The 24,289-nt window shown below is 42.9% G+C and overlaps 1 protein-coding gene across 1 annotated transcript in view; it reads left to right on the top strand.

Annotated features, from left to right (window-relative positions):
- The window catches only part of LOC131445859 (sodium channel protein type 4 subunit alpha-like), a 103,733-nt gene that overhangs the window by 6,473 nt on the left and 72,971 nt on the right, over window positions 1–24,289 (top strand). Inside the window, exons 2-6 of the mRNA XM_058616780.1 lie at window positions 15,187–15,351; window positions 15,532–15,675; window positions 15,884–16,001; window positions 18,769–18,859; window positions 19,495–19,626. Coding sequence (XP_058472763.1) covers window positions 15,229–15,351; window positions 15,532–15,675; window positions 15,884–16,001; window positions 18,769–18,859; window positions 19,495–19,626 — 608 coding nt within the window. The 5' untranslated portion in view covers window positions 15,187–15,228. The remainder of the gene's footprint in view (window positions 1–15,186; window positions 15,352–15,531; window positions 15,676–15,883; window positions 16,002–18,768; window positions 18,860–19,494; window positions 19,627–24,289) is intronic.

Consider the following 24,289-nt stretch of genomic DNA (forward strand, 5'->3'; position numbering starts at 1 on the left):
TTTGTGAAGTGTCTAAAATCTTTTACCCACTGGTGGCCATTTTGTTTTCTCCGTGCGTGACTCATGTCACCACACTTCAAGTCTCTCTTTCTCTTTTTTGTGTCCTTTCCTCTGTCCTTGCTTCCTTTTATTATTTTAATTCTTAATTTTTTCTTAACATATCATAGACTTGAGTTGACTCATATTACACAGACTGTTCCAACAGGAAACTGAGGTTTGTTAACCACTCACTCTCCCACACCAAACCCCATAGAGAAAATCAGTCATTTTAACATCACAGCACACAGGAGTTGTTGATCCACTGCTGCCTCCATCACTAGCTTCAAATGTCTTATTTTGTCACTTCAGCTTTTGCAGTCCTTTGTTTAAATTTGCCTCAGTGACACAAAGTGACCACACGAGGCAGCAGTAGACCAGCAGCTCCTGTGTCCCTGTGAGCTAAAATCACTGATTTTCTCTATGGGGTTTGGTGTGGGAGCTTTAGCGTTTCACAAACTTCAGTTTAATGTTTGAAAAGTCTGTCTCACAGTGAGATAAAGACGTGAACACGTTCTTAAAGACATCGTAGACTTAAAGTGATGTAGATTTTATCAGTTGAGTGTTTTGTTAATTGGCTAAAATCCCCTTTGTTGCCATGTTTAGGGATCACAGTCAGCTGAACCTCATGGTTCTCAGTGCAGGGGGCGCTCACAGTGCGGTTAGCACTAACTACGCCATATCATTACCTCACACAACACAGGGAAAAAACAACAAAAAATATTTTTTTAAGTATACATTTAATATATATATAATTTGTTTTGATTCTCCATTGATTTCTGTTGTCAGAAAATAAAAATAGCCGATAAGAACTTGATTAATAACAGTAATGACGTTGTAATGGTCAGTGTTTACAATTCATCTGTGAGGATGAACAGGAAGTGAGGAGTAGTAACCGTAACAGTTGGAGAGAAAAGTGGTCATTAAAAGTCATCAAACGATTTCCCTGTGTGTCTCAGATGGGTTTTATTTTCAGGTATCTCTGTGCTGCAGCTCTTTGTCTCTGTGTCTCTCGAGGACAGTCAGTGTCTCTGCTGGATCTGTTTCAGACCAGGACTGGACCAAAAAAGCTGGTCCAGGTTTAAATCAGCTGCTCTTTTTTTGTTTTGTTGTGTCTTTGTGTGAAACGGTGACTTGCAGGTGATTTAAGTGGCAGCCGTGACGGAAGCGTTCAGAGCCGCCGACGGCTGTCTTTGTTCTGGCAGACAAATGTTCCAGCTCAGGGTTGAGACGCGGCTGGACGGAATCCCAGCATGCACTGGGAGTGTGACAGGGAAACACCCAGACTGAGTGTTTCTGTTTTCAAAATCGCTACAGAAAAAAACACTCACTCTCCCACACCAAAGCCCATAGAGAAAACCAGTGATTTTAACATCACAGCACACAGGAGTGGTTGATCCACTGCTGCCTCCATCACTAGCTTCAAATGTCTTATTTTGTCACTTCAGCTTTTGCAGTCCTTTGTTTAAATTTGCCTCAGTGACACAAAGTGACCACACGAGGCAGCAGTAGACCAGCAGCTCCTGTGTCCCCGCCAACTAAAATCACTGATTTTCTCCATGGGGTTTGGTGTGGGAGAGTGAGTGGAAAAACCTAATAAAATCAACACCAGTTTAAGTCTACGATATCTTAAAAACATGTTCACGGCTCACAGGGACACAGGAGCTGCTGGTCTGCTGCTGCCTCTATCATGAAGTTCAAATGTTTTTTTTGTTTTTTCTGCATTTAAAGGTTTACAAAGTCTGTCAAACAGTGAACATGTGACGTAAAATTGTAGACTTAAACTGACGCAGATTTTATTTGCAGAGCCTTTTGTTTAGTGGCTAACTCTAACTTGTTGTGTTAATAATGCACATTTCATAACGATATCCTAAGACTTTCTGCAACACTTAAACGTCATAAATCAATTACCTCCCGACATTCAGAGTCGACTGTTGAGCTTTAAAGAAAATCAGTTAGAGCTTCAGTGATGTAATAATGACAAAAGATTAAAATAACATCCGAAAAGAATCTGAAAGTCTAAATATAAACGTGTTAAATGTTTCCGGCTCGTTGTAGCTCGTCTTTCTTTGCTCTCGTTGGCAGTGATGAACAAGCTTCAGCTGCTCTGTGTGTGTGTGTGTGTGTGTGTGTGTGGGGTCACGGTCACTGCGGGTGTCGTCGGGGTTAAACTCGTCCACCAGAATAATCTGCTGCAGGTTAATAAGAAAAATAAGAAAATTGTGCGTTTCTAGGTTTTTCTCTTGTTGCTGCTGCTTAAAGCTGCAGTACGTAACTTTTGTTTGTTCCCTGTGAACAGAAACGAGGGAGCGTTTGTGTGTATGCAGCAGCAGAGCAGGGGCGGGCGGAGACGAACTGTTGTCAAATTCACTCCTGAAACTGGACGCTTGCAAACGCTTGTTTGCATTTTCAGTCAAACTCCGCCCCCTTTTTTGCAGCGGAATCATGTTACGAACTCAATGTTTTTTTCATCAGTTTGAGGATGTGAAGGTAGTGAGGTCAGAGGTCATGAGGATGCGAAGCCACTCTCATGTTGGACTGAATCTCAGTGTTTAAGAAGGCAGACAATGTGGAGAGAGAGAGAGGCGGAGCCTGATGACAGGCAGCCATGTTCATCAGCATGAGGATGACAAGGCCACTTCTGTGTGTGTGTGTGTGTGTCCTTGCTGCTCATGTGCTGCTTCATCTGTTCACTCATTGAACAGACAGGAAACCGTCCGTCTGATAATCCATCAGCTCACACACTGACAACACGACCTTGTGTGTATGTGTGTGTGTGTGAGTGTGTACACAGGAAATAGACTGGACAGAGTCTCTCCTGGTTTTTTTCCCCCGTTTTCGTTGTTATATTTAATCAGATTTCACTTTGTAAACCACTCACTCTCCCACACCAAACCCCATAGAGAAAATCAGTGATTTTAACATCACACACACTGGAGTTGTTGATCCACTGCTGCCTCCATCACTAAGTTTAAATGTCTTATTTCATCACTTTGGCATTTAAAATCCTTCTGTCGAATTTACCTCAGTGACACAAAGTGACCACACGAGGCAGCAGTAGACCAGCAGCTCCTGTGTCCTTGTAAGCTAAAATCACTGATTTTCTCTATGGGGTTTGGTTTGGGAGCTTTAGCGTTTTACAAACTTCAGTTTCCTGTTGGAAAAGTCTGTCTCACAGTGAGATAAAGACGTGAACGTGTTCTTAAGACATCATAGTCTTGAACTGACGTAGGTTTTATTAGGTTTCCCAACAGGAAACTGAAGTTTGTAAAACACTCTCCCACACCAAACCCCATAGAGAAAATCAGTGATTTTAGCTTACAAGGACACAGGAGCTGCTGGTCTACTTCTGCCTCGTGTGGTCACTTTGTGTCACTGAGTTAAATCTGAACAAATTATTTTTTGTGCTGAAATGACAACAATAAGACATTTGATCTAAGTGATGGAGGCAGCAGTGGATCAACAACTCCTGTGTGCTGTGATGTTAAAATCACTGATTTTCTCTATGGGGCTTGGTTTGAGAGAGTGAGTGGTGAAGATGCAAAAATCACAGACAGAGAGAGGAAGTCCAAACAGAAACTGATTTAATCAGCCATGAGGGAACACACACACACACACACACACACACACACACACACACACACACACACACACACACACACACATGCAAAGAATAACAGAATTGAGGAGACAAGGTGGGGAGGAGAGACTCAAGTAGGATAAATCTAACTGGGTCACAGAGTGTGTGTGTGTGAATGAGAGAGAAAGGCAGAATCAATAGAAAGCCTATTAAATTGATCAGTATCATGTCAGCTCTGTGTCAAGAGAACACACACACACACACACACCAGAAAATGTTTTATGTTTTCACACACGTCTCCGTCTTCCACAGGTGTTCACTTTGTTATTTCTCTATGACACAGTGAATTTAAGTGATGTGACCACAGGTGGTCGTTTGTTCTCGGATCATATTTCACTGGCTTTTGAAGAATCAAAAAAATAAACATTTCATCGAGGGACGGAAAAAGTTTACATGTTGTATCGCAGAAGTGGAGCGTGTGTGTGTGTGTGCGTGCGCACGTGCGTGTGCGCGTGTGTGAGCACGCGTGACAAAGCTATAAGAGGGTGATGAGCTCGCTCATCTGACCTCCTTTAGTGCTAAATTAAAATGAACCTGAATATTGATGCCTAATGAAGGAAGGTGTGTGTGGGTGTGTGTGTGTGTGTGTGTGTGTCACACAGAGATGATGAGGCTTAAAAAGCAGACACTCTGGGAGATTACCTCAATATGAGTCTGGAGGAAGAACACACACACACACAGATGTTCATTCGCTGAGTCATGTTCCACTCATTCCTTTTTTTTGTTCCCTGATCCTGATCCTGATCTTACATGTGTGTGACCTCACAGATGGTCGAGTGGTTTGATTGATCAGGTCTGACACTCACACACTCACAGGCCACTTTATTAGGTACACCTGCTGTTTCTACGGTGACCGTGTACCTAATAAAGTGACCACCGTAATGTCTCGTTCAAACTCTGACTGTACGTACTTTTCTTTTGACTTTTTCTCGTCTTTTTTCTGTTTCTTTTCTCTTTCCTTTTCCTTCTGTTTTCTCTCACTGCAGTTGCTTTGAACAGTCACATGTCACTTAGGTGTGTGTGTGTGTGTGTGTGTGTGTGTTCAGTTCTAAACAGTGCTCTAATAATATCTCATAGATTAGTTCACAGTGTGTGTGTGTGTGTGTGTGTGTCCTGGTCAGTGTGGTGTGACAGTGGCTGAAACAACATGACGGTCAGAGGTGTGTGCGTGCGTGCGTGTGTGTGCGTGTCCCAGTTTGAAAGTGACAGCTGAGCAACGGAGCAGTGACACAGGAGAGGTGGAACGACAGATATGCCAGGGAGGAGGAGGGAGGGAGGGATCAAGAGAAGTGGGAGAGGGAGAGAAACAGTTGTAGGAGAGGAGGAGGAAAGGAGAGCAAGTGATGGATGAAGAGGAGGAGAAGCAGGGAAAAAGAGGGAGAGAAGAGATGGAGGCGGAGAAGAAACGAGAGATGAGAGGACTTGAGTCCTGAGGAAAGGAAAAAGTGGAGCAAAAAGGAACAGAATAAACGAGAATAGACGGAAAAAAGGTGTTTGTCTTTACTTTGATGGACATGAACCTGACCTTTGACCTCCTGACCCATGATGTTTGTTTATTTGTGTCTGAAGGGATGAAAACATCAGTGATCGTTTGAAGGACAAACAGATCACTGAGTTCACAGGGAAAAAGTGAACATGCGAGTGAGCGTGTGAATAATGAATGTGTGAATGTGTGTCACTCACTGTGTGTGTGTGTGTGTAAACACTGTAGCGTCTACACCAAAGATCAGCTTCATCTTCCACGACCTCCATCGACAGCAGCGTGATGTCAGTGTAACCACAGCTGAAACCTGAAACTGACACCGACCTGACCTCTGACCTCGACCTAAACTACACAGTACACTACAGTTCAGTTTAAGTCCACAGTCAGACTTTATCTCACTGTGAGACAGACTTTTCCAACAGGAAAGCGAAGTCTGTAAACCACTCACTCTCCCACACCAAACCCCATAGAGAAAATCAGTGATTTTAACATCACAGCACACAGGAGTTGTTGATCCACTGCTGCCTCCATCACTAAGTTCAAATGTGTTATTTTGAAATTTCTGCATTAAAAGTCCTTTATTCAGATTGACTTCAGTGACACAAAGTGACCACACGAGGCAATAGTAGACCAGCAGCTCCTGTGTCCTCGCCAGCTAAAATCACTGATTTTCTCTATGGGGTTTGGTGTGGGAGAGTGAGTGGTTTACAAACTTCAGTTTCCTGTTGAAAAAGTCTGTCTCACAGTGAGATAAAGACATGAACATGTTCTTAAGTACATTGTAGACTTAAAGTGATGTAGAATTTTATCAGTTGAGTGTTTTGTTAATTGGCTTAAATCCCCTTAGTTGCCATGTTTAGGGATCACAGTCAGCTGAACCTCATACTGAACTAGCCACTAGTTTTATGTATGTATTTTAAATAAAATCAATGATCTAATTTTATGCACGTTATTGGCTTGAAAAAACAAAAACCCTCAGGACTAAACCTTCACTAACCTTAACAGTTCCAATCTTAGTCCTAAACTTTAACCAGTTCCTCAGAAATGAGGTTCTGCCTCATTAGGACCAGGTTTTGGTCTCCATGAGGACTAGTGGTCCTGACGAGGTCAGTGTTTGACAGAACACACACACACACACACACACTGACAGTATCAGTTTGTGAACAAACAGCTGCAGCATGTTGGGTTGCCAGGCTTCTGTTTATCCCCTTTTTCTATGTCAGGGTCATTTCTTTTCACACACACACACACACACACACACACGAGTGTCATCTGTGTGTGTGTGTTCCCTCCTTCCTTCTTCTCCTCTCCTCCTCCCTCTCTCTCGTCTTCTCTCTGAAACATTCATCCGTCCATTCATCCCGACACTCGTCCTGATGTTTCCTGAACCTTCTGTCTGAGTTCTGATTGGCTGAGAGCACAGAGCCACAGGTGTGTGAGTCCTCGCCGTCCATGTCTGATTTCCCCTGAGAGCGTGTGTGTGTGTGTTTAATTAAAGCCTGACTCAGTTCCTCCTCTCTCTTTTTTTCTTGTTTACATGACACAAACATTTTGTTTACTGTTATTTAGTTTCAGAATCGCTGTTCCAAATGTGGTCAGGTCATTAATGAATGTCAGCACTGAGGAAACGTCTGCAGGTTCTTTGTCTCTGCTTGTTCTGGTGTGTGGTTGTACGATTTAACTGTGAGCGCCCCCTACTGCTGAGAACAAGACTTGTGTAATAAAATCTACGTCAGTTAAAGTTGACGACATCTGAAGAACACGTCCACATCTTTATCTCACTGTGAGATGGACTTTTCCAACAGGAAACTGAAGTTTGTAAACCACTCACTCTCCCACACCAAAGCCCATAGAGAAAATCAGTGATTTTAGCTCACAGGGACACAGGAGCTGCTGCTCTACTGCTGCCTCGTGTGGTTAATCTGAACCAAGGATTTTAAATGCCGAAATTTTTTGAACTTAGTGATAGAGGCAGCAGTGGATCAACAACTCCTGTGTGTTGTGATGTTAAAATCACTGATTTTCTCTATGGGGTTTGGTGTGGGAGAGTGAGTGGTTTACAAACTTTAGTTTCCTGTTGGAAAAGTCTGTCTCACAGTGAGATAAAGACGTGGACGTGTTCTTCAGATGTCGTCGACTTTAACTGACGTTGATTTTATCCGCTGAGTCTTTTGTTAAGTGGCTAAAATGGTGTTTTTCCTTATTTTCCTGCTGGCGGCCATTTTGTTTTCTCTGAGAGTAAGTGTGAGTCATATCAGCACACTTTGTTTCCTTCCCTCTGTCCTTGCTTCCTTTTATTATTTTAATTCTTTCATTTTTCTCCTCCTTCTCTTGCTCTCATTCCTTCTTTATTTCCTTCTCCTCCATCATCCGCTGCTCATCTTCATTGAATCACATGACTCATTAGCCTCATGTCTTGTGTATAAACTGAGCGCCATCACATTTTGACGCTGTGTTCATTATCGGTATTTTTTTTGAGTCGTTAGTCGCATTAAAGTGAAATTAAAGGAAAACGTGCGTCAGTATCCGCTGCAGCCAGCTGTCCAGACGAGGACATTTACTGGTCGTTTAGTCTCACACGCTGTAGTGGTGAAGTGACGAGTCAGCGAGTGAACGTTTCCTGACTCTGTTCCACGCCAGGCTTGTAAATAAAGGTTTGAATTCAGTGGTCGTGAAGTGATAAACAAAGACAACAACAGGGTGAAATAAGAGATAGACACAGGAATAGAAAGCTATGTGTCCTTGTGTGTGTGTGTGTGTGCGTGCGTGCGTGAGCATCTGTGTGTGTGTGCATAATCATCCTTACAGAGCACGAAAACAAAACTTTACGTTTAAAAAAATATAGTATATAATATGAAGCTCTCGTTCTCTGTGTGTTAGTGTTAGGCTAGTTGTAGTAGAAATAGTTTGTCTTTACTTCCTGTCAAAACAAGTTACAGCAGGTTCATGGAATTTAAATAAAATAATCTTATGTTACGTTCTTCGTAGTTGTTTTTATAACAATAATAATAATGAAGATATAATATATAATGTTATATATGAGCGAAATATCACTGCTGTTGTCCACTGGCATTGCTAACATTAGCTAACAATGACTAACTGCAGATTAACTCAGAGGTGGGGACATTTTGTCAAAGTGAGGACATTTTGTTAAAATGAAAGACACAAACTAAACGGTCAGTGTCTGAAAAGTGACATGTGCACACTTTTTCAGGTTTTTACACTTTAAATCTGCTGACTCGCCTGTTAGCTTAGCTGTTAGCGCATGCTAAGAGCGATTGAGCTGACATGACCCGAGGGGAGGGGCTTATGTGAATGTCTTCAAAGAACTTGTACATGAAATAATAAACATTTTTGTGTTATTTTTGGACAAAGTTGTCGCAGGTAAACAAATCATCCAGTAACTGCACCAGTGAATCCATAACTAAGTTGATTGGCAGCTATTTTGAACATGGATTAATAGGTTTAAGTGTTTTTTTTCTTGATTTTTCAGCTTCTTAAATGTGAATATTTTCTGGTTTCTTCTTTCACAGTGACAGTTACATAAATGTGAAGGCTAAAACAGCTCGGGGTTTCTGTCACCCTCCTCCCTTGTTTCCTTTGCTTGTTTCCTAACTGGGCGTCCTGCGTGGTGACCCGTCACAGAGAGTTGAATCATTTTACTGCTGAAGGTGCTTTTTCTGTTTCTGTTGACTGATCGTCTCTGACTGATCGTCTCTGACTGATCGTCTCTGGTTTGTTCTTCATGCTGTTGTTGATGATGATGATGATGATGATGATGATGTTGCAGAACGTCCACTGACTTTACCTGAACGTCTGTCCATGTTAACATCATGTCCACATGCTGCTGCTCATGAGCTGCTGCTGACTGTGTCTGTCCTCATTTTAATCTTTAATCTGTTATTTTCACAGCAGATTATTTTGAATTACAAAAATTGTTTCACTCGGTGGAAAACACGGCTAAGGAGAGGACATTTGTTCAAAGTGTGGACATCTTGTTTAAGTGTGGACATTTTGTCAAGTGAGGACAAGTGGTGAACATGTAGTGAACAGAATAACGAGATTAATCTTTTTTTTTTCACTCAGAAACACAAATAGTTCTGTATCATAATTTCCATCTAATCTGTGTCACACACAGACACACACACACAGAGACCGGAGCTGCTGTCAGTTCATATTCTGGTGAAGGTTGTGTTGACGATCACGTGTTTTACAGACGTCGTCAGAGTCGACTAATAATCACAAAAGGAAAAAAAAAACATTTTTTTATTTCTTAGAAATAAAACTTAATATTTGAACAAAAAGAAAATAAAAAAATCTGTTTTCACGATAGCTTAAAAATGTAACAGGTTTATTATATTCTCTGGTGTGTGTGTTCTTCTGTTTTCAATTCAGCATAAAAAAAGCAAATCATAAAAACATCTCCAGTTTAGTAAAAGTGTGATTGTACGTGTTTGTGAGAGTGTGAGGAGTTTGTCATCAACACAACGCTTTGAGATGACGCACACACACACACACACACACACACACACACACTTTCTCTCTCATGTTTGTCTGCCAGCTCTGTCGTCTGCCTCTTTGCCCAAAATCTGTGAATCATTTCCTGTGTTGGTCTGAAACAACAACAGTGTTGATGGTGTAGTTGGTGTAGTTGATGTACTGTAGTTGGTGTTGATGGTGTAGTTAGTGTTGCAGGTGTAGTTGGTGTTGATGGTGTAGATAGTGTAGTAGTTGATTTAGTTGATGGTGTAGTTGATGTAGTTGGTGTTGATGGTGTAGTTGGTGTTGATGGTGTTGGTGTAGTTGGTGTTGATGGTGTAGCTGATGTAGTTGGTGTTGATGTTGTTGGTGTTGATGGTGTAGTTGGTGTTGATGGTGTAGCTGATGTAGCTGATGTAGTTGGTGTTGATGATGTAGCTGATGTAGTTGGTGTTGCTGGTGTAATTGGTGTTGATGATGTAGTTGATGTAGTTGGTGTTGATGGTGTAGTTGATGTAGTTGGTGTTGATGGTGTAGCTGATGTAGTTGGTGTTGATGTTGTTGGTGTTGATGGTGTAGTTGATGTAGTTGGTGTTGATGGTGTAGCTGATGTAGTTGGTGTTGATGGTGTAGTTGATGTAGTTGTTGTTGATGGTGTAGCTGATGTTGATGGTGTTGGTGTTGATGGTGTAGTTGATGTAGTTGGTGTTGATGGTGTAGCTGATGTAGTTGGTGTAGTTGGTGTTGATGGTGTAGTTGGTGTTGATGATGTAGTTGATGTAGTTGGTGTTGATGGTGTAGTTGATGTAGTTGGTCTTGATGGTGTAGCTGATGTAGTTGGTGTTGATGGTGTAGCTGATGTAGTTGGTGTAGTTGGTGTTGCTGGTGTAATTGGTGTTGATGATGTAGTTGATGTAGTTGGTGTTGATGGTGTAGTTGATGTAGTTGGTGTTGATGGTGTAGCTGATGTAGTTGGTGTTGATGGTGTTGGTGTTGATGATGTAGTTGGTGTTGATGGTGTAGCTGATGTAGTTGGTGTTGATGGTGTAGTTGATGTAGTTGTTGTTGATGGTGTAGCTGATGTTGATGGTGTTGGTGTTGATGGTGTAGTTGATGTAGTTGGTGTTGATGGTGTAGCTGATGTAGCTGATGTAGTTGGTGTAGTTGGTTTTGATGGTGTTGATCTTAAAGCAGCAGCAGATTTTCTCAGAGGAGAAAAGTCTCTGCTCAGTAACAGCACAGGGGTTTTAGATCTGTGTTTTTCTGACTGATGTCACACGTGTGTCCACCCTCCACCCTGTATCACCCTCATCCTCTCACACAGTGACATGAAGGTGGAGGAACTGAGGAATCAGTTTGAACAGAAACAGAACAGAGAGGATGACACAGGCCCCTCCCCTTCGTTCCCGGAGCCAATTGTCTGCTTTCTAACAGAAGTATTAAAACTAATCAGTAATATAATGTATATTAAGGTAGTTAATATTATTATTAATGTTAATAATGACATCTTGAGAAGCTGGATGTCGAATATTTGGACCTTTTTAAAGGTTCAGTTTGAAACACGAGGGAGAGGGAGGGAGGGAGATAGAGAGGGAGAGAGAAGAAAAGAGCAAATGAAGCGTATGCTCATTCTGTTGGAGCTCTCTCTTTCACACACACACAGCAGGAGGAACAGTGAGGCACATACTGTATCTAATGAATGGCTGAAAATGTATGTGAAGAAAGGACTATTATACTGTATGTGTGTGTATATACACACATACAGTATGTGTACAGTATACTATATATATAGGTGACATCATCACCACGGCTCCACATTACCAACACATTTACACATTTGTGTTGCTTTGTCAACCACTCTCCCACACCAAACCCCATAGAGAAAATCTGTGATTTTAACATCACAGCACACAGGAGCTGTTGATCCACTGCTGCCTCCATCACTAAGTTAAAATGTCTTATTTTGAGAATTCGGCATTTAAAATTCTTAATTCAGATTTACCTCAGTGACACAAAGTGACCACACGAGGCAGCAGAAGACCAGCAGCTGCTGTATCCACGTGAGCTTAAATCACTGATTTTCTCTCTGGGGTTTGGTGTGGGAGAGTGAGTGGAAAAACCTAATAAAATCAACATCAGTTTAATTCTATGATATCTTAAAATCATGTTCACATCTTTATCCTCACTGTTAGACAGACTTTGTAAACCACTCACTCTCCCACACCAAACCCCATAGAGAAAATCAGTGATTTAAGCTCACAGGGACACGAGCTGCTGGTCTACTGCTGCCTCGTGTGGTAACTTTGTGTCACTGAGGTAAACCTAAACAAAATACTTTAAATGCTGAATTGACAAAATAAGACATTTGAACTTAATGATGGAGGCAGCAGTGGATCAACAACTCCTGTGTGTGTGTGTGTGTGTGTGTGTGTGATATTAAAATCACAGATTTTTTTCTACGGGGTTTGGTGTGGGAGAGTGAGCGGTTTACAAACTTCAGTTTCCTGTTGGAAAAGTCTGTCTCACAAGACGTGAACATGAACTGACTGAGGTGTCACATGACTGTAGGTTGATGTAAACATGGTGCATCAGTGTGTCTGGTGTTTTCTCTCTGTATCTGTGTGTGTGTGTGTGTGTGTGTGTGTTTCCTGAGGGCGTTGCTGGTTCAGCCTCTGCTTCGTTTGTGTTGGTGCTTTGACCCAGAAACCTCAGACTCATCTTCTTCTTCTGTTTCGTAACATCTTCTCTTCATCCGTCAGCCTGTTGTCAGGCTTGCAGAGTTCCATTTTACCCTTGAGCAAGGCAGCAGGAGGCAGCCTGTACTTTGGAAAATAAGCCTTCTATATGTGCAGAGGTTTAAGGGGCGCAGCTTCATCTGAAAACAGACTGAGGGAGCTTGGTGCAGTTTTTTTGCAGTAGAATTCACTTCACTTTTTTGTGGACTTTTTTTGTGCGTTACTCTAAAACAAACCACTTCCTGTGTGCAGCGCGTTAACAACTGGGCGAAACTGTGTGAACTCATGTGACCATGTTTTTATTTAAAGGTTACGTACTACAGCTTTCACTTGAGCCTTTAGTGGCGTCAGAACTAACTAACCAACTAACATATTTGATCACATAGTGAGAGAGGTTAATTTACAGGAAGTCATCATACTCTATATGTGTGTGTCTGCTTGTGTGTGTGTGTGTGTGTGTCCCTGTGTGTATCTGTGTGTGTGTGTGTGTGTGTCTGCGTGTGTGTGTGTATATACCTATATATATGTGTGTCTGTGTGTGTCTCTGCTTGTGTGTCTCTGTGTGTGTGTGTGTGTGTATCTGCGTGTATGTCTGTGTGTGTGTGCATGTATGTATCTACGTGTGTATCTGCGTGTATGTCTGTGTGTGTGTGTGTGTGTGAGTGTATCTGCGTGTGTGTGTATCTGCATGTATGTCTGTGTGTGTGTGTGTGTGTGTATCTGCGAGTATCTGCGTGTGTCTGCGTGTATGTCTCTGTGTGTGTGTGTGTGTGTCTGTGTGTGTGTGTGTGTGTCTCCAGACCATCTGCCTTGTGTCCTAATTGAAAGATTGGACAGGCCTCGTTTTTCAGCCTTTCATGCAGTTATTCTTCACAGCTCCCAAATCGGATTTCTGAAGTGTCTGTCTGTCTGTCTGTGTGCGTGTGTGTGTGTGTGAGTGGATGACGGCTTTTGATAAGAACGGAAAACAGAGCTAGATTTCCCTTTGATGTGGACACACGCGCATACACACACACACACACACGCACACACACGCACACACACACTGATGTGTGTACAGTACAGTAAATCCTGATGATCTGCTCTGGTTTCCGACACTTTGTCACATACTCACTTGTTTGTTTGTCATTAAAAAGGAAAAGAAAGAGATGAGAGGACGAGATTAGAGACAAAAGGATGAGATTAGAGATGAGAGGATTAGATTAGAGACGAGAGGACGAGATTAGAGACGAGAGGACGAGTTAAGAGACGAGAGGATGAGATTAGAGACGAGAGGACGAGATTAGAGACGAGATGACGAGTTAAGAGACGAGAGGATGAGATTAGAGATGACAGGATGAGATTAGAGACGACAGGACGAGATTAGAGATGAGAGGACGAGATAAGAGACGACAGGATGAGATTAGAGAAGAGAGGATGAGATTAGAGACAAAAGGATGAGATTAGAGATGAGAGGATTAGATTAGAGATGACAGGACAAGATTAGAGACGAGAGGACGAGTTAAGAGACGAGAGGACGAGATTAGAGACGACAGGATGAGATTAGAGAGGACAGGACGAGATTAGAGATGAGAGGACGAGATTAGAGACGACAGGACAAGATTAGAGACTAGAGGACGAGTTAAGAGACGAGAGGACGAGATTAGAGACGACAGGATGAGATTAGAGGCGACAGGACGAGATTAGAGATGAGAGGACGAGATAAGAGACGACAGGATGAGATTAGAGATGAGGACGAGATCAGAGACGACAGGATGAGATTAGAGATGAGATTAGAGACAAAGGAAAAGAAAGAGACGAGAGGATAAGATTAGAGAAGGGAGGATGAGATTAGAGACAAAAGGATGAGATTAGAGATGAGAGGATTAGATTAGAGACGACAGGACAAGATTAGAGACGAGAGGACGAGTTAAGAGACGAGAGGATGAGATTAGAGACGACAGGATGAGATTAGAGATGAGAGGATTAGATTAGAGACGACAGGACAAGATTAGAGACGAGAGGACGAGTTAAGAGACGAGAGGATGAGATTAGAGACGACAGGATGAGATTAGAGATGAGAGGACGAGATTAGAGATGAGAGGATGAGATTAGAGACGACAGGATGAGATTAGAGATGATAAAACAAAGTGAGGATTAGTTTTGCGTCTCAAATAACGCGTACATTTGAAGAGCAGAAATTGACAGGAGAGGACGAATGAAATGACAAGAGATTAGATTAGTTTAGAGATGAGACATAAGAGATGAGTTAAAAGATGAGACGAGATAAAAGACATGAAAAGATATTTTTTATCTACTGCAGGAGAATCAGGATCAAGAGAGAGTTTGTTTACCTGTTGTTTACTCTGTCAGCTGGTGTACTGGTCCAATGAGTACTCCAGGATCAGGATGAGATGTTTTACTTGTTGATTTACTTGTTGTTTACTTGTTTACCTGTTGTTTACTTGTTGTTTTACTTGTTGTTTACCTGTTGTTTACTCTCAGCTGATGTACCACAGTAGGATCAGGATGAGATGTTGTTTACCTGTTGTTTACTTGTTATTAACTTGTTGTTTTACTTGTTGTTTACCTGTTGTTTACCTGTTGTTTACTCTCAGCTGGTGTACCACAGCAGGATCAGGATGAGATGTTGTTTACCTGTTGTTTTACTTGTTGATTTACTTGTTATTTTACCTGTTGTTTACCTGTTGTTTTACTTGTTGTTTACCTGTTATTTACCTGTTGTGTACTTGTTGTTTACCTGTTGTTTACCTGTTGTGTACTTGTTGTTTACTTGTTGTTTTACTTGTTGTTTACCTGTTGTTTACTCTCAGCTGGTGTACCGGTCCAGTCAGCAGCAGGATCAGGATGAGAAGATGGCTGGCTTTGTGTTTCCAATGGGACCAGAGAGCTTTCAGCGCTTCACGCCGGACTCCCTGGAGGCCATCGAGCAGCGAATCGTCCAGGAGAAGACGAGACGCAGCAAACACTACCAGGAGGTACGCACACACACGCACGCGCGCACACACACACGTACACACACACACGAATACACTCAAACACCAGGAGACGTGATTGTTGTCAGGAGTCGAAACAGAATTAAAAAAAAAAAGTGACTCAAAGAAAATGTGGAGCAGCTTCAGAGGCCGTGATGCTCAGTGTGTGTGTGTGTGTTGTAGGACCTGGGTGACGTGCAGATCCTTCGGCCTCGGCCCGACCTGGAGGCAGGAAAACAGCTGCCACGCATCTTTGCCGACATCCCATCTCACCTGGTGGGCGTTCCTCTGGAAGACATCGACCCGTACTACTTCAAAGACCACAGGGTACGTGAGTGTGTGTGTGTGTGTGTGTGTGTGTGTGTGTGTGTGCGTGTGCGTGTGCGTGCGTGCGTGCGTGCGTGTGTATGTCTGTGTTCTGGTGGAGAATCCCTGGAAGATTAATCAAATCTTTGTTTTTTTTTTGATTCATGGAAAACCAGAGCGTGTGTGTGTGTAACATCTCTCTCTCTCTCTCTGTCTCTCGTTCTTCCAGACCTTCATAGTCCTGAACAAAGGGAAGGCCATCTTCCGTTTCAGTGCCACGTCTGCTCTTTACTTCTTCAGTCCCTTCCATCCTGTCCGCAGAATCGCCATCAAGATCCTGGTCCACTCATATCCTCCACTCTGTGTGTGTGTGTGAAGTCCTCGCTTCTTTAAAGGGCTTTTTCAAGGTTAAGACCTGGTTTTAAGGTTAGGGTTAGAACTGCAGTAAAATTATCTCTGATTTTAGACACTTCATAAAAGACTCTGCTGATAAAATCTACATCAGTTTGAGTCTACGACGTCTTTAAGAACATGTTCATGACAGACTTTTATAAACCACTCACTCTCCCACACCAAACCCCATAGAGAAAACCAGTGATTTTAACATCACAGCACACAGGAGTTGTTGATTCACTGCTGCCCCCATCACTTCCAATGTCAAGTTCCAATGTCTTATTTTGTCAATTCAGATTTACCTCAGTGACACAAAGTCACCACAAGGGGCAGCAGAAGACCAGCAGCTCCTGTGTCCTTGCGAGCTAAAATCACTGACTTTCTCTCTGGGGTTTGGTGTGGGAGAGTGAGTGGTTTATAAAAGTCTGCCTCACAGTGAGATAAAGACACAAACATGTTCTGAAGATAGACTGACGTAGATTTAATGAGCTCAGTCTTAAGTTAAGTGGTTAAAATCACTTTTTCCTTTTTACAATCTCTAATTGTAATGTTCCGAGCTCGAGCACATGCTGTAATTGACTCTTCTTTCCTTCGTCTCCAAGTCAAACAGGATGTTTAGTGTGAATATGGTGATGCAGTGAGGTGTCAGAGTGACATTACATCTGCATGTGCTTTAAAAGGCCTCGCTGCCTCCAGTCCACTCCACGCCGGCGTCCGCCGCCGGCTCCAGACGTCAACATGACAGATATTACTTCACACCCAAAACTCAACAGCTTTTTCCCAACACACACACACACACACACACACGCACACCAATCCCCCCGTCACGTCACACTTATCTATTTTTGCCTCTGGCGGCGGCTGCTGGTGTTGAGCGACGTCGAGCCGGTGGACACGCCGCTGTTGTCAGGAGATGAGTGGGTGAAGAGGTCGGCAACAGAGGTGTGGTGCTGCTGATGGGCCCAGTATGTATGTGTGTGTGTGTGTGTGTGTGTGTGTGTGTGTGTGTGTGTGTGAGATAGAAGAAACAAAAATGAAAACAAGTGTGTGTTAGATGCTTTAAGAGGAGACGCGGTGGTGAAGTGGGTTTTTAGTACGGTGTGTGCGTTTGTGTGCGAGTCTTTTATAAGTGTTTGTGTGTGATCGAGTGTGTTCTGGATTTCTGCCCGACCACACTGGCGCCACAGTGACAAGCTGTGATGTGAGGTGGACGCACACACACACACACACTGCTCTGCTATTAGCATATACAGTGCAAGTTTTGTGTATTGCGTAGTTTCAGTTGGAGCAAGGAATGACATCACACCTGAGTCAAGTGTCGTCGTATGAGACATAATCTGACACATTATCTGCTCGGCACTGAAAACAAGATTCAAGCCACTTTAACCAAAGACTCAGCAAATAAAATCTAAGTCAGTTTAAGTCTACGAAGTCTTAAGACCATGTTCACAACTTTATCTCAGTGTGAGACAGACTTTTCCAACAGGAAACTGAAACTGTAAACCACTCACTCTCCCACACCAAACCCCATAGAGAAAATCCGTGATTTTAACATCACAGCACACAGGAGTTGTTGATCCACTGCTGCCTCCATCACTAAGTCCACATGTCTTATTTTCTCAATTCGGCATTGAAAATCCGTCCTTGGATCAACCTCAGTGACACAAAGTGACCACACGAGGCAGCAGTAGACCAGCAGCTCCTGTGTCCCAGCGAGCTAAAATCACTGATTTTCTCTATGGGGTTTGGTGTGGGAGAGTGAGTGGTTCACAGTGAGATAAAGACACGAACGTGTTCTTAAGACATCGTAGACTTAAACTGACGTAGGTTTAATGATAAAAATCAGTTTTTTGGTTTATTTTTCAGCACAGTCAGCTCTTACTATATATAAAAAACCCTGAAATATCCCTTTAACTCATGAACTCAGTGATGGAGTGAGAGATAAGAACGAGAGAATGGAGAGGAGGAGCAACGCTGGCCCCCGCAGTGCATGTGGGAGGTGTAATGACATTACTGGTGTGGTGGCCTGGGAGGTCCAAAACAGCAGAGCTATCATTACGGTATAATTAGCTCGTGGCTCTGTGGCGGCGGCGGGAGAACATTTTTTGCGTTGTTTGTCGATCGGTAACCGCGTTACCTCGCCGCCTACTGCCGCGCTCCGGCAACATAATTAGAGCCGGCACTCAATCAACAATTATGCCGCCGCTCAAACAACTTTGAGCCAGAGTTGGTCGTCGCTGACACGCTGGGGGGGGGGGGGGGGGGGGATGTTCCCTTCTGTCAAATTACAATAATTATGATTCATTTATAGCTGTGATTGACAGCAGAGCGCGGCTTCCCCCTCCCACCTCATCGCGTGCTCCACGCGGCAGGTGAAGGTGATATTTAGCCGCCGTGTGACAGTCGGGGAAAAAGTTACTGCTCCTTGTTATGTGATGATTAGACAGGAGTGGGCTCTCTCTTCACCACTGCTGTTAATGGAATATTAATTAGCTTAGGTGAACCGCTAGAACGCACACACACACACATGCTAACTGTCTTTTTATATATATATATATATATATATATATATATAATTTTACATTCACGCTTCAGTGAGAAAAGCTGCGTTTGCTCAGTCGCCTCCTTCTGAGTCACTCAGAGCTGAAAATAACAGAAAACCAAAGATTCTTTTTTAACATGACATGAGATAAATGTGAATATTTGTCCTTAACGTGCTCACGTTATTCAGTTTGTTCATCATGTGCACAATCCTGACCAACTGCTGCTTCATGGCCATGTCCGAGCCGGCGTACTGGGCCAAATACCTGGAGTAAGTGTCAAACACACCACGACGTTTCACTTTTACAGTTTAAAGGTTTCAAAAACACTGCTCATCTGCTTTTATTTTGAAATCTGTGGGGTTTTCGTTTTACTGTTGGTAAATAGGAGCTGAGACTTTTATTTTGAAAACTGAGGTTATGGTTTAGTGAGGAAGAACATAAACTGAGTGTTATTTTGAAAACTACAGGTTTATGCTTTCATATCAACAGAAAGTGGGACCTTTCCTTTGAAAGCTGCAAGGTCACATTTTAGTAAGGACAAACAGAATCTAGGACTTTTATTTTGAAAGCTGCAAGATCACATTTTAATGTGGACAAACAGTAACTGAGACTTTTGTTTTGAAAGCTACAAGGTCACATTTTAGTGTGGAAGAACAGAAACAAGAGGCTTTTATTTTGAAAGCTGAAAGGTCACATTTTAGTAAGGACAAACAGAAGCTAGGACTTTTATTTTGAAGGCTGCAAGGTCACATTTTAGAGTGGACAAACAGAAGCTGAGACTTTTACTTTGAAAGCTGAGGTTGTGTTTAGCGTGGACACTCAGAAACCCTTCTCTTTTCTCTTCCATTGCCCACTTGCCTCATCTTAACCCCGCCCCTCCCCTTTCATGCCCTGCCCCCCTCAGGTACACCTTCACAGGCATCTACACGTTTGAGTCGCTCATTAAGATCCTGGCGAGAGGTTTCTGTGTAGGACCCTTCACTTTCCTGAGGGACCCGTGGAACTGGCTGGACTTCAGTGTCATCGTCATGGGTGAGTGTGACACGCACACACGCACACACGCACACACACACACATACACACACACGTGGGGTCATGTTCAGGTTCTTTGTATGAAAACATCCCATCGGGAAAAAACAGATTTTAGCCACTTAACAAAAGACTCCACTCATTAAATCTACGTCAGTTTAACTCAAGGATGTCTTACGAACACGTTTACGTCTTTATCTCACTGTGAGACAGACTTTTCCAACAGGAAACTGAAGTCTGTAAACCACTCACTCTCCCACACCAAACCAAAAAATCAGTGATTTTAGCTCACGGGGACACAGGAGCTGCTGGTCTACTGCTGCCTCGTGTGGTCACTTTGTGTTATTGAAGTAAATCTGAACAAAGGATTTTTAATGCCAAATTGTCAAAATAAGACATTGTAACTTAGTGATGGAGGCAGCAGTGGATCAACAACTCCTGTGTGCTGTGATGTTAAAATCACTGATTTTCTCTGTGGGGTTTGGTGTGGGAGAGTGAGTGGTTTACGGACTTCGGTTTCCTGTTGGAAACGTCTGTCTCACAGTGAGATTAAGACATGAACATGTTATCATATGTTGTGGAACTATGTAAACTGACGTAGATTTTATTAAGTTTTCCGACAGGAAAATGAAGTTTTAAACGTCTAAAATAATCAAAAATGCTTAAAAACGAAAGTCTTCAGGTTGGACTGATGCGGCGATGATTTTAATCAGATTATAAAAATATCTCAGCGCTCTGTGACCTCCGTGCGTGTCCTCTCTCCTCTGAAGGCCACGCCCACTCAGCGAGCATGACCCGTCCACTCCGTTAATTGACTGACTGATGGGAAATCACTGCCGTTTGGTTTGGTTAGCAATCAGGCGGCGATCCATCAGCGGGGCCGAGGAGCTGCGGGGCGAGCGGTGAGGGACGCCGCTGTTAAGACAAACGATCGCAATGAACCGATCGGATCAATACTTGACCCTGAGGCTCGGCTCTGAGGTGAGCGCGCGCTGTAATGAAGCGCTGTCACCTCCGCCGGCGCCGCGTGCTAAATTGAAGCGTGGTGATGAAGGTGTCCTGAGATGGAGCGACGGCGCGTCTGCAGACTCACACACCGTGACCTCTGTGACCTCTCACTGAGAGAGAGATGACGACACGTGAAGGACGAACTGGACATTAACACGTTCAGTCTGTCCACTTTGATTCAACTGCACATTTCCAACAATGGAATCGTGTTTTATCCATAAAGAAAACACATAATTCTGAATATAAATTATATATATCCCTGTGATCTAAAATCACTGATTTTCTCTATGGGGTTTGGTGTGGGGAGAGCAATTAAACTTCACAGCTTCACAGCAAAAGTCACAGCTCTGAATCTGATTTATAAAAAAATGACGCAGACTCAACGTCCTGGCTCCATAACTTTTATGACATCCGCACTAAAAGAATCGCCGTCGTCTGATGAATGTGCAAGGCATTCTGGGAAATGGAGTGTGACCTTTTGGCAGTTAAAAAAAGTTATCGACGAACATGTCGAGTTTAAAATACTTTAGATTATCTTCAAGCTCAGTCTCGCATCCATCTGCTGTGCTTTCAGACACACACACACACACACGCACGCGCACACACACACACACACACACACACAAACACACAGTGTCAGTAGGTGTGTGTCCTTGAACCAAAGGCCGTCCTGCGGTCAGATGGATCTTTAGCAGGACAGGGACACATAAGTCACGTCTTCACACACACACACACACACACACACACACACACACACACACACACACACACACACACACACACACACACACACAGGTTTGTCCAGCTATTCCTCTCAGGACTCTGCATTGACTTCCATTCATTTAAACAGACTAGACAAAGTCTTATCACTAACCTTTAACCATAACCACACTGCTAAACCTAACCAGTTCCTCTGAAATGAGGTTCTGCCTCATGAGGATCAGGTTTTGGTCTCCATTAGGACTAATGGTCCTGAGCAGGTCAGTGTTCATGACAGAACACACATACACACACACACACCCAAACACACGTTAAATGTCTGATTGATGCTCCTCTCCCCTCCCATCCAGTCAACATTTCCACGGTAACAGAGTCCATTGCCCCTCCCCTCATTCCCCAAACATACACACACACATGGTCCGCCCCTGTGCTACTGATATCACAGCAGTAATGGCATGTTAATGGCTGCCATCACTGTTCACATATTAAAGGGGCATTTCATATATTTTAACAAGACCAAAAATATCAGCAGGAAGGTTTATAAACCACTCACTCTCTCACACCAAACCCCATAGAGAAAATCAGTGATTTTAACATCACAGCACACATGAGCTGTTGATCCACTGCTGCCTCCATCACCATGAAATGTCTTATGTCGTCACTTTGGCTTTTAAGATTCTTCATTTAGATTGACTTCAATGACACAAAGTGACCACACGAGGCAGCAGTAGACCAGCAGCTCCTGTGTCCCTGCGAGCTAAAATCACTGATTTTCTCTGTGGGGTTTGGTGTGGGAGAGTGAGTGGTTTACAAACTTCAGTTTCCTGTTGGAAAAGTCTGTCTCACAGTGAAATAAAGACATGAACATGTTCTTAAGACATTTCTAGACTTAAACTGACATGGATTTTATTTGGTGAGACTTTTGTGAAGAGGTTTCTTTGTTTTTTTTTCAGCCATTTCAAAACTGTCCCTTTAATGATGCTAAAATTTCACTCTCACACTTAAAACAAACGGTCAGAAATTGAATTAAAAGACTAACTGGTGGACAAACTGCAGTGTAAATGGTGAAATGCAGTCATTACTTGATATTTAAGTGTAATGACATTAGTAGCAGAGATGAACTGGTCCTCAGGTCTCTGTGTCTCTGCTGCTCGTCCTCTCCGCTCGGCCCCAACGCCTCCATTGTAATTCAATCAGCCTGCCGCTCAACGCCAGTGAAATATGAGCCGTAATGGCAGCCGTTAGTCGCTCAGGATCAGATTACGCAATCTAAACGGAGACCCAAAATGGCCACCGTCGCCGTGGCGCCTTCCCGGCTCTAATGCTGCGTCCTTATTGGATCTGAGTGTGAGCTGATCCCAGTCCTCACATCTGTAACACGTCTGCTTATAGAAACAGGGTTTTACCTGTGACTAAGCCCCGCCCTGGAGGACAGGTGGGCTATTAGCTTGCTAAAGTCTGCTAATGTTATCTAAGCAAAATCTCTGAAGCGTCCTCTGCAGATGTTTGTGTTAACACAGACAGACACTCTGAGACATCCTGGAACTTTTTTGTATAGCTAAAATGCTAGCAAGCTAATGCAAGCCAAGGTCTACTCATGTTATTGATACAGAATTGTTGGCGTGATTCCCTGCAGATGTTTGTGTTTACAGAAACGTCCTGGAACTATGTTTCATAAAGCTAAAAAAAAGAAGCTAGTTAGCTAATGCTAGCTTTCATCCGCTAATGTCACCTATACAAAATCTCTGGAGTGACTTCTGCAGACGTTTGCGTTTACACGTACAGCTGGTCTGGAGAATCCTGGAACTTTGTTTCATGAAGCTAAAAAGCTAGCTAGCGAGCTAACTAAAGTCTGCTAATTTCTGTTTAAAATATCGTAACACACCTGGATCACCTGGATAAACTGTGGTTGTGCTATACTGAGTTAGCACATGAAGCTTCGCTAATATAAAAATTGTTTTCACGGAAACACAGTTAGCATAGCATGTTGTAAAAACACCCTTGTAGCCTCATGCTAACAACAAAGACTATGCTAACTATGATGTAGTGTCTGAAAGAAAAACGTCGACACAAACTGACAAATATGAATCACGTTTTTCGATGTTTTGTTAGCATGACTTGCATTTTAATTCATAGTTTAGCTAACATGAGGGGGCGGGGCTTATCTGTTGTAATCGTGATAAAATTATCCTCTGAATCTTTTCTCCAGTTTAGTAAAGTTACACTCCGTGATTTTCTTACAGCAGCAAAAATCTTGAAAATTTCGACATTTCCTCGATCTCTGCTCACGACATATATTTTGTAATTTTGTTGATGCTGCAAAGAATCAGAGGAGTGTAATTTTTAAACCATGACAGTATTTTCAGACTCTTTTATATTTGTCTCCTTTTGTCGTTGTTGTTGTTGTGTGTTGACGACCACCACACTGCCCCCTACAGGTTGTTAACAGAGTTTATCAAAGTAGGGAACCTGCAGGCGCTGAGAACCTTTAGAGTGCTGAGAGCCCTGAAAACTATCTCAGTCATCCCAGGTAAGGCCTAACCACCACCACTAGGGGGCGACACGGCACAGAAAAAAAAAGAAATGGTGTCATCGTAACGTCATTGTGGTGATTGTTCTCTCCTGTTCGTCTGCCGTGTCTTGCAGCATTAAACCCCGCCCACCTTCCACTCTCTGCCCAGTCACAGGTGTAATTACCTGACACGAACAACGAGACGGTCAAGTCAGATTTGTCAAAGTCAAACACTTGACTCCAAACTGGAATAACATGAAAATTAGATTTATCAGTGTGATGATTCATGTGTGAGGTTCTGACACTGAAAAAGTGATTTTAGCCACTGAACAAAAGACTCGGCTGATAAAATCTACGTCAGCTTAAGTCTACGATATCTTTAAGAACATGTGACGTCTGTATCTCACTGTTACACAGACTTTTCCAACAG

This window comes from Solea solea, chromosome 1, assembly GCF_958295425.1.
Source record: "Solea solea chromosome 1, fSolSol10.1, whole genome shotgun sequence".
In the NCBI taxonomy this organism is placed as follows: Eukaryota; Metazoa; Chordata; class Actinopteri; order Pleuronectiformes; family Soleidae; genus Solea; species Solea solea.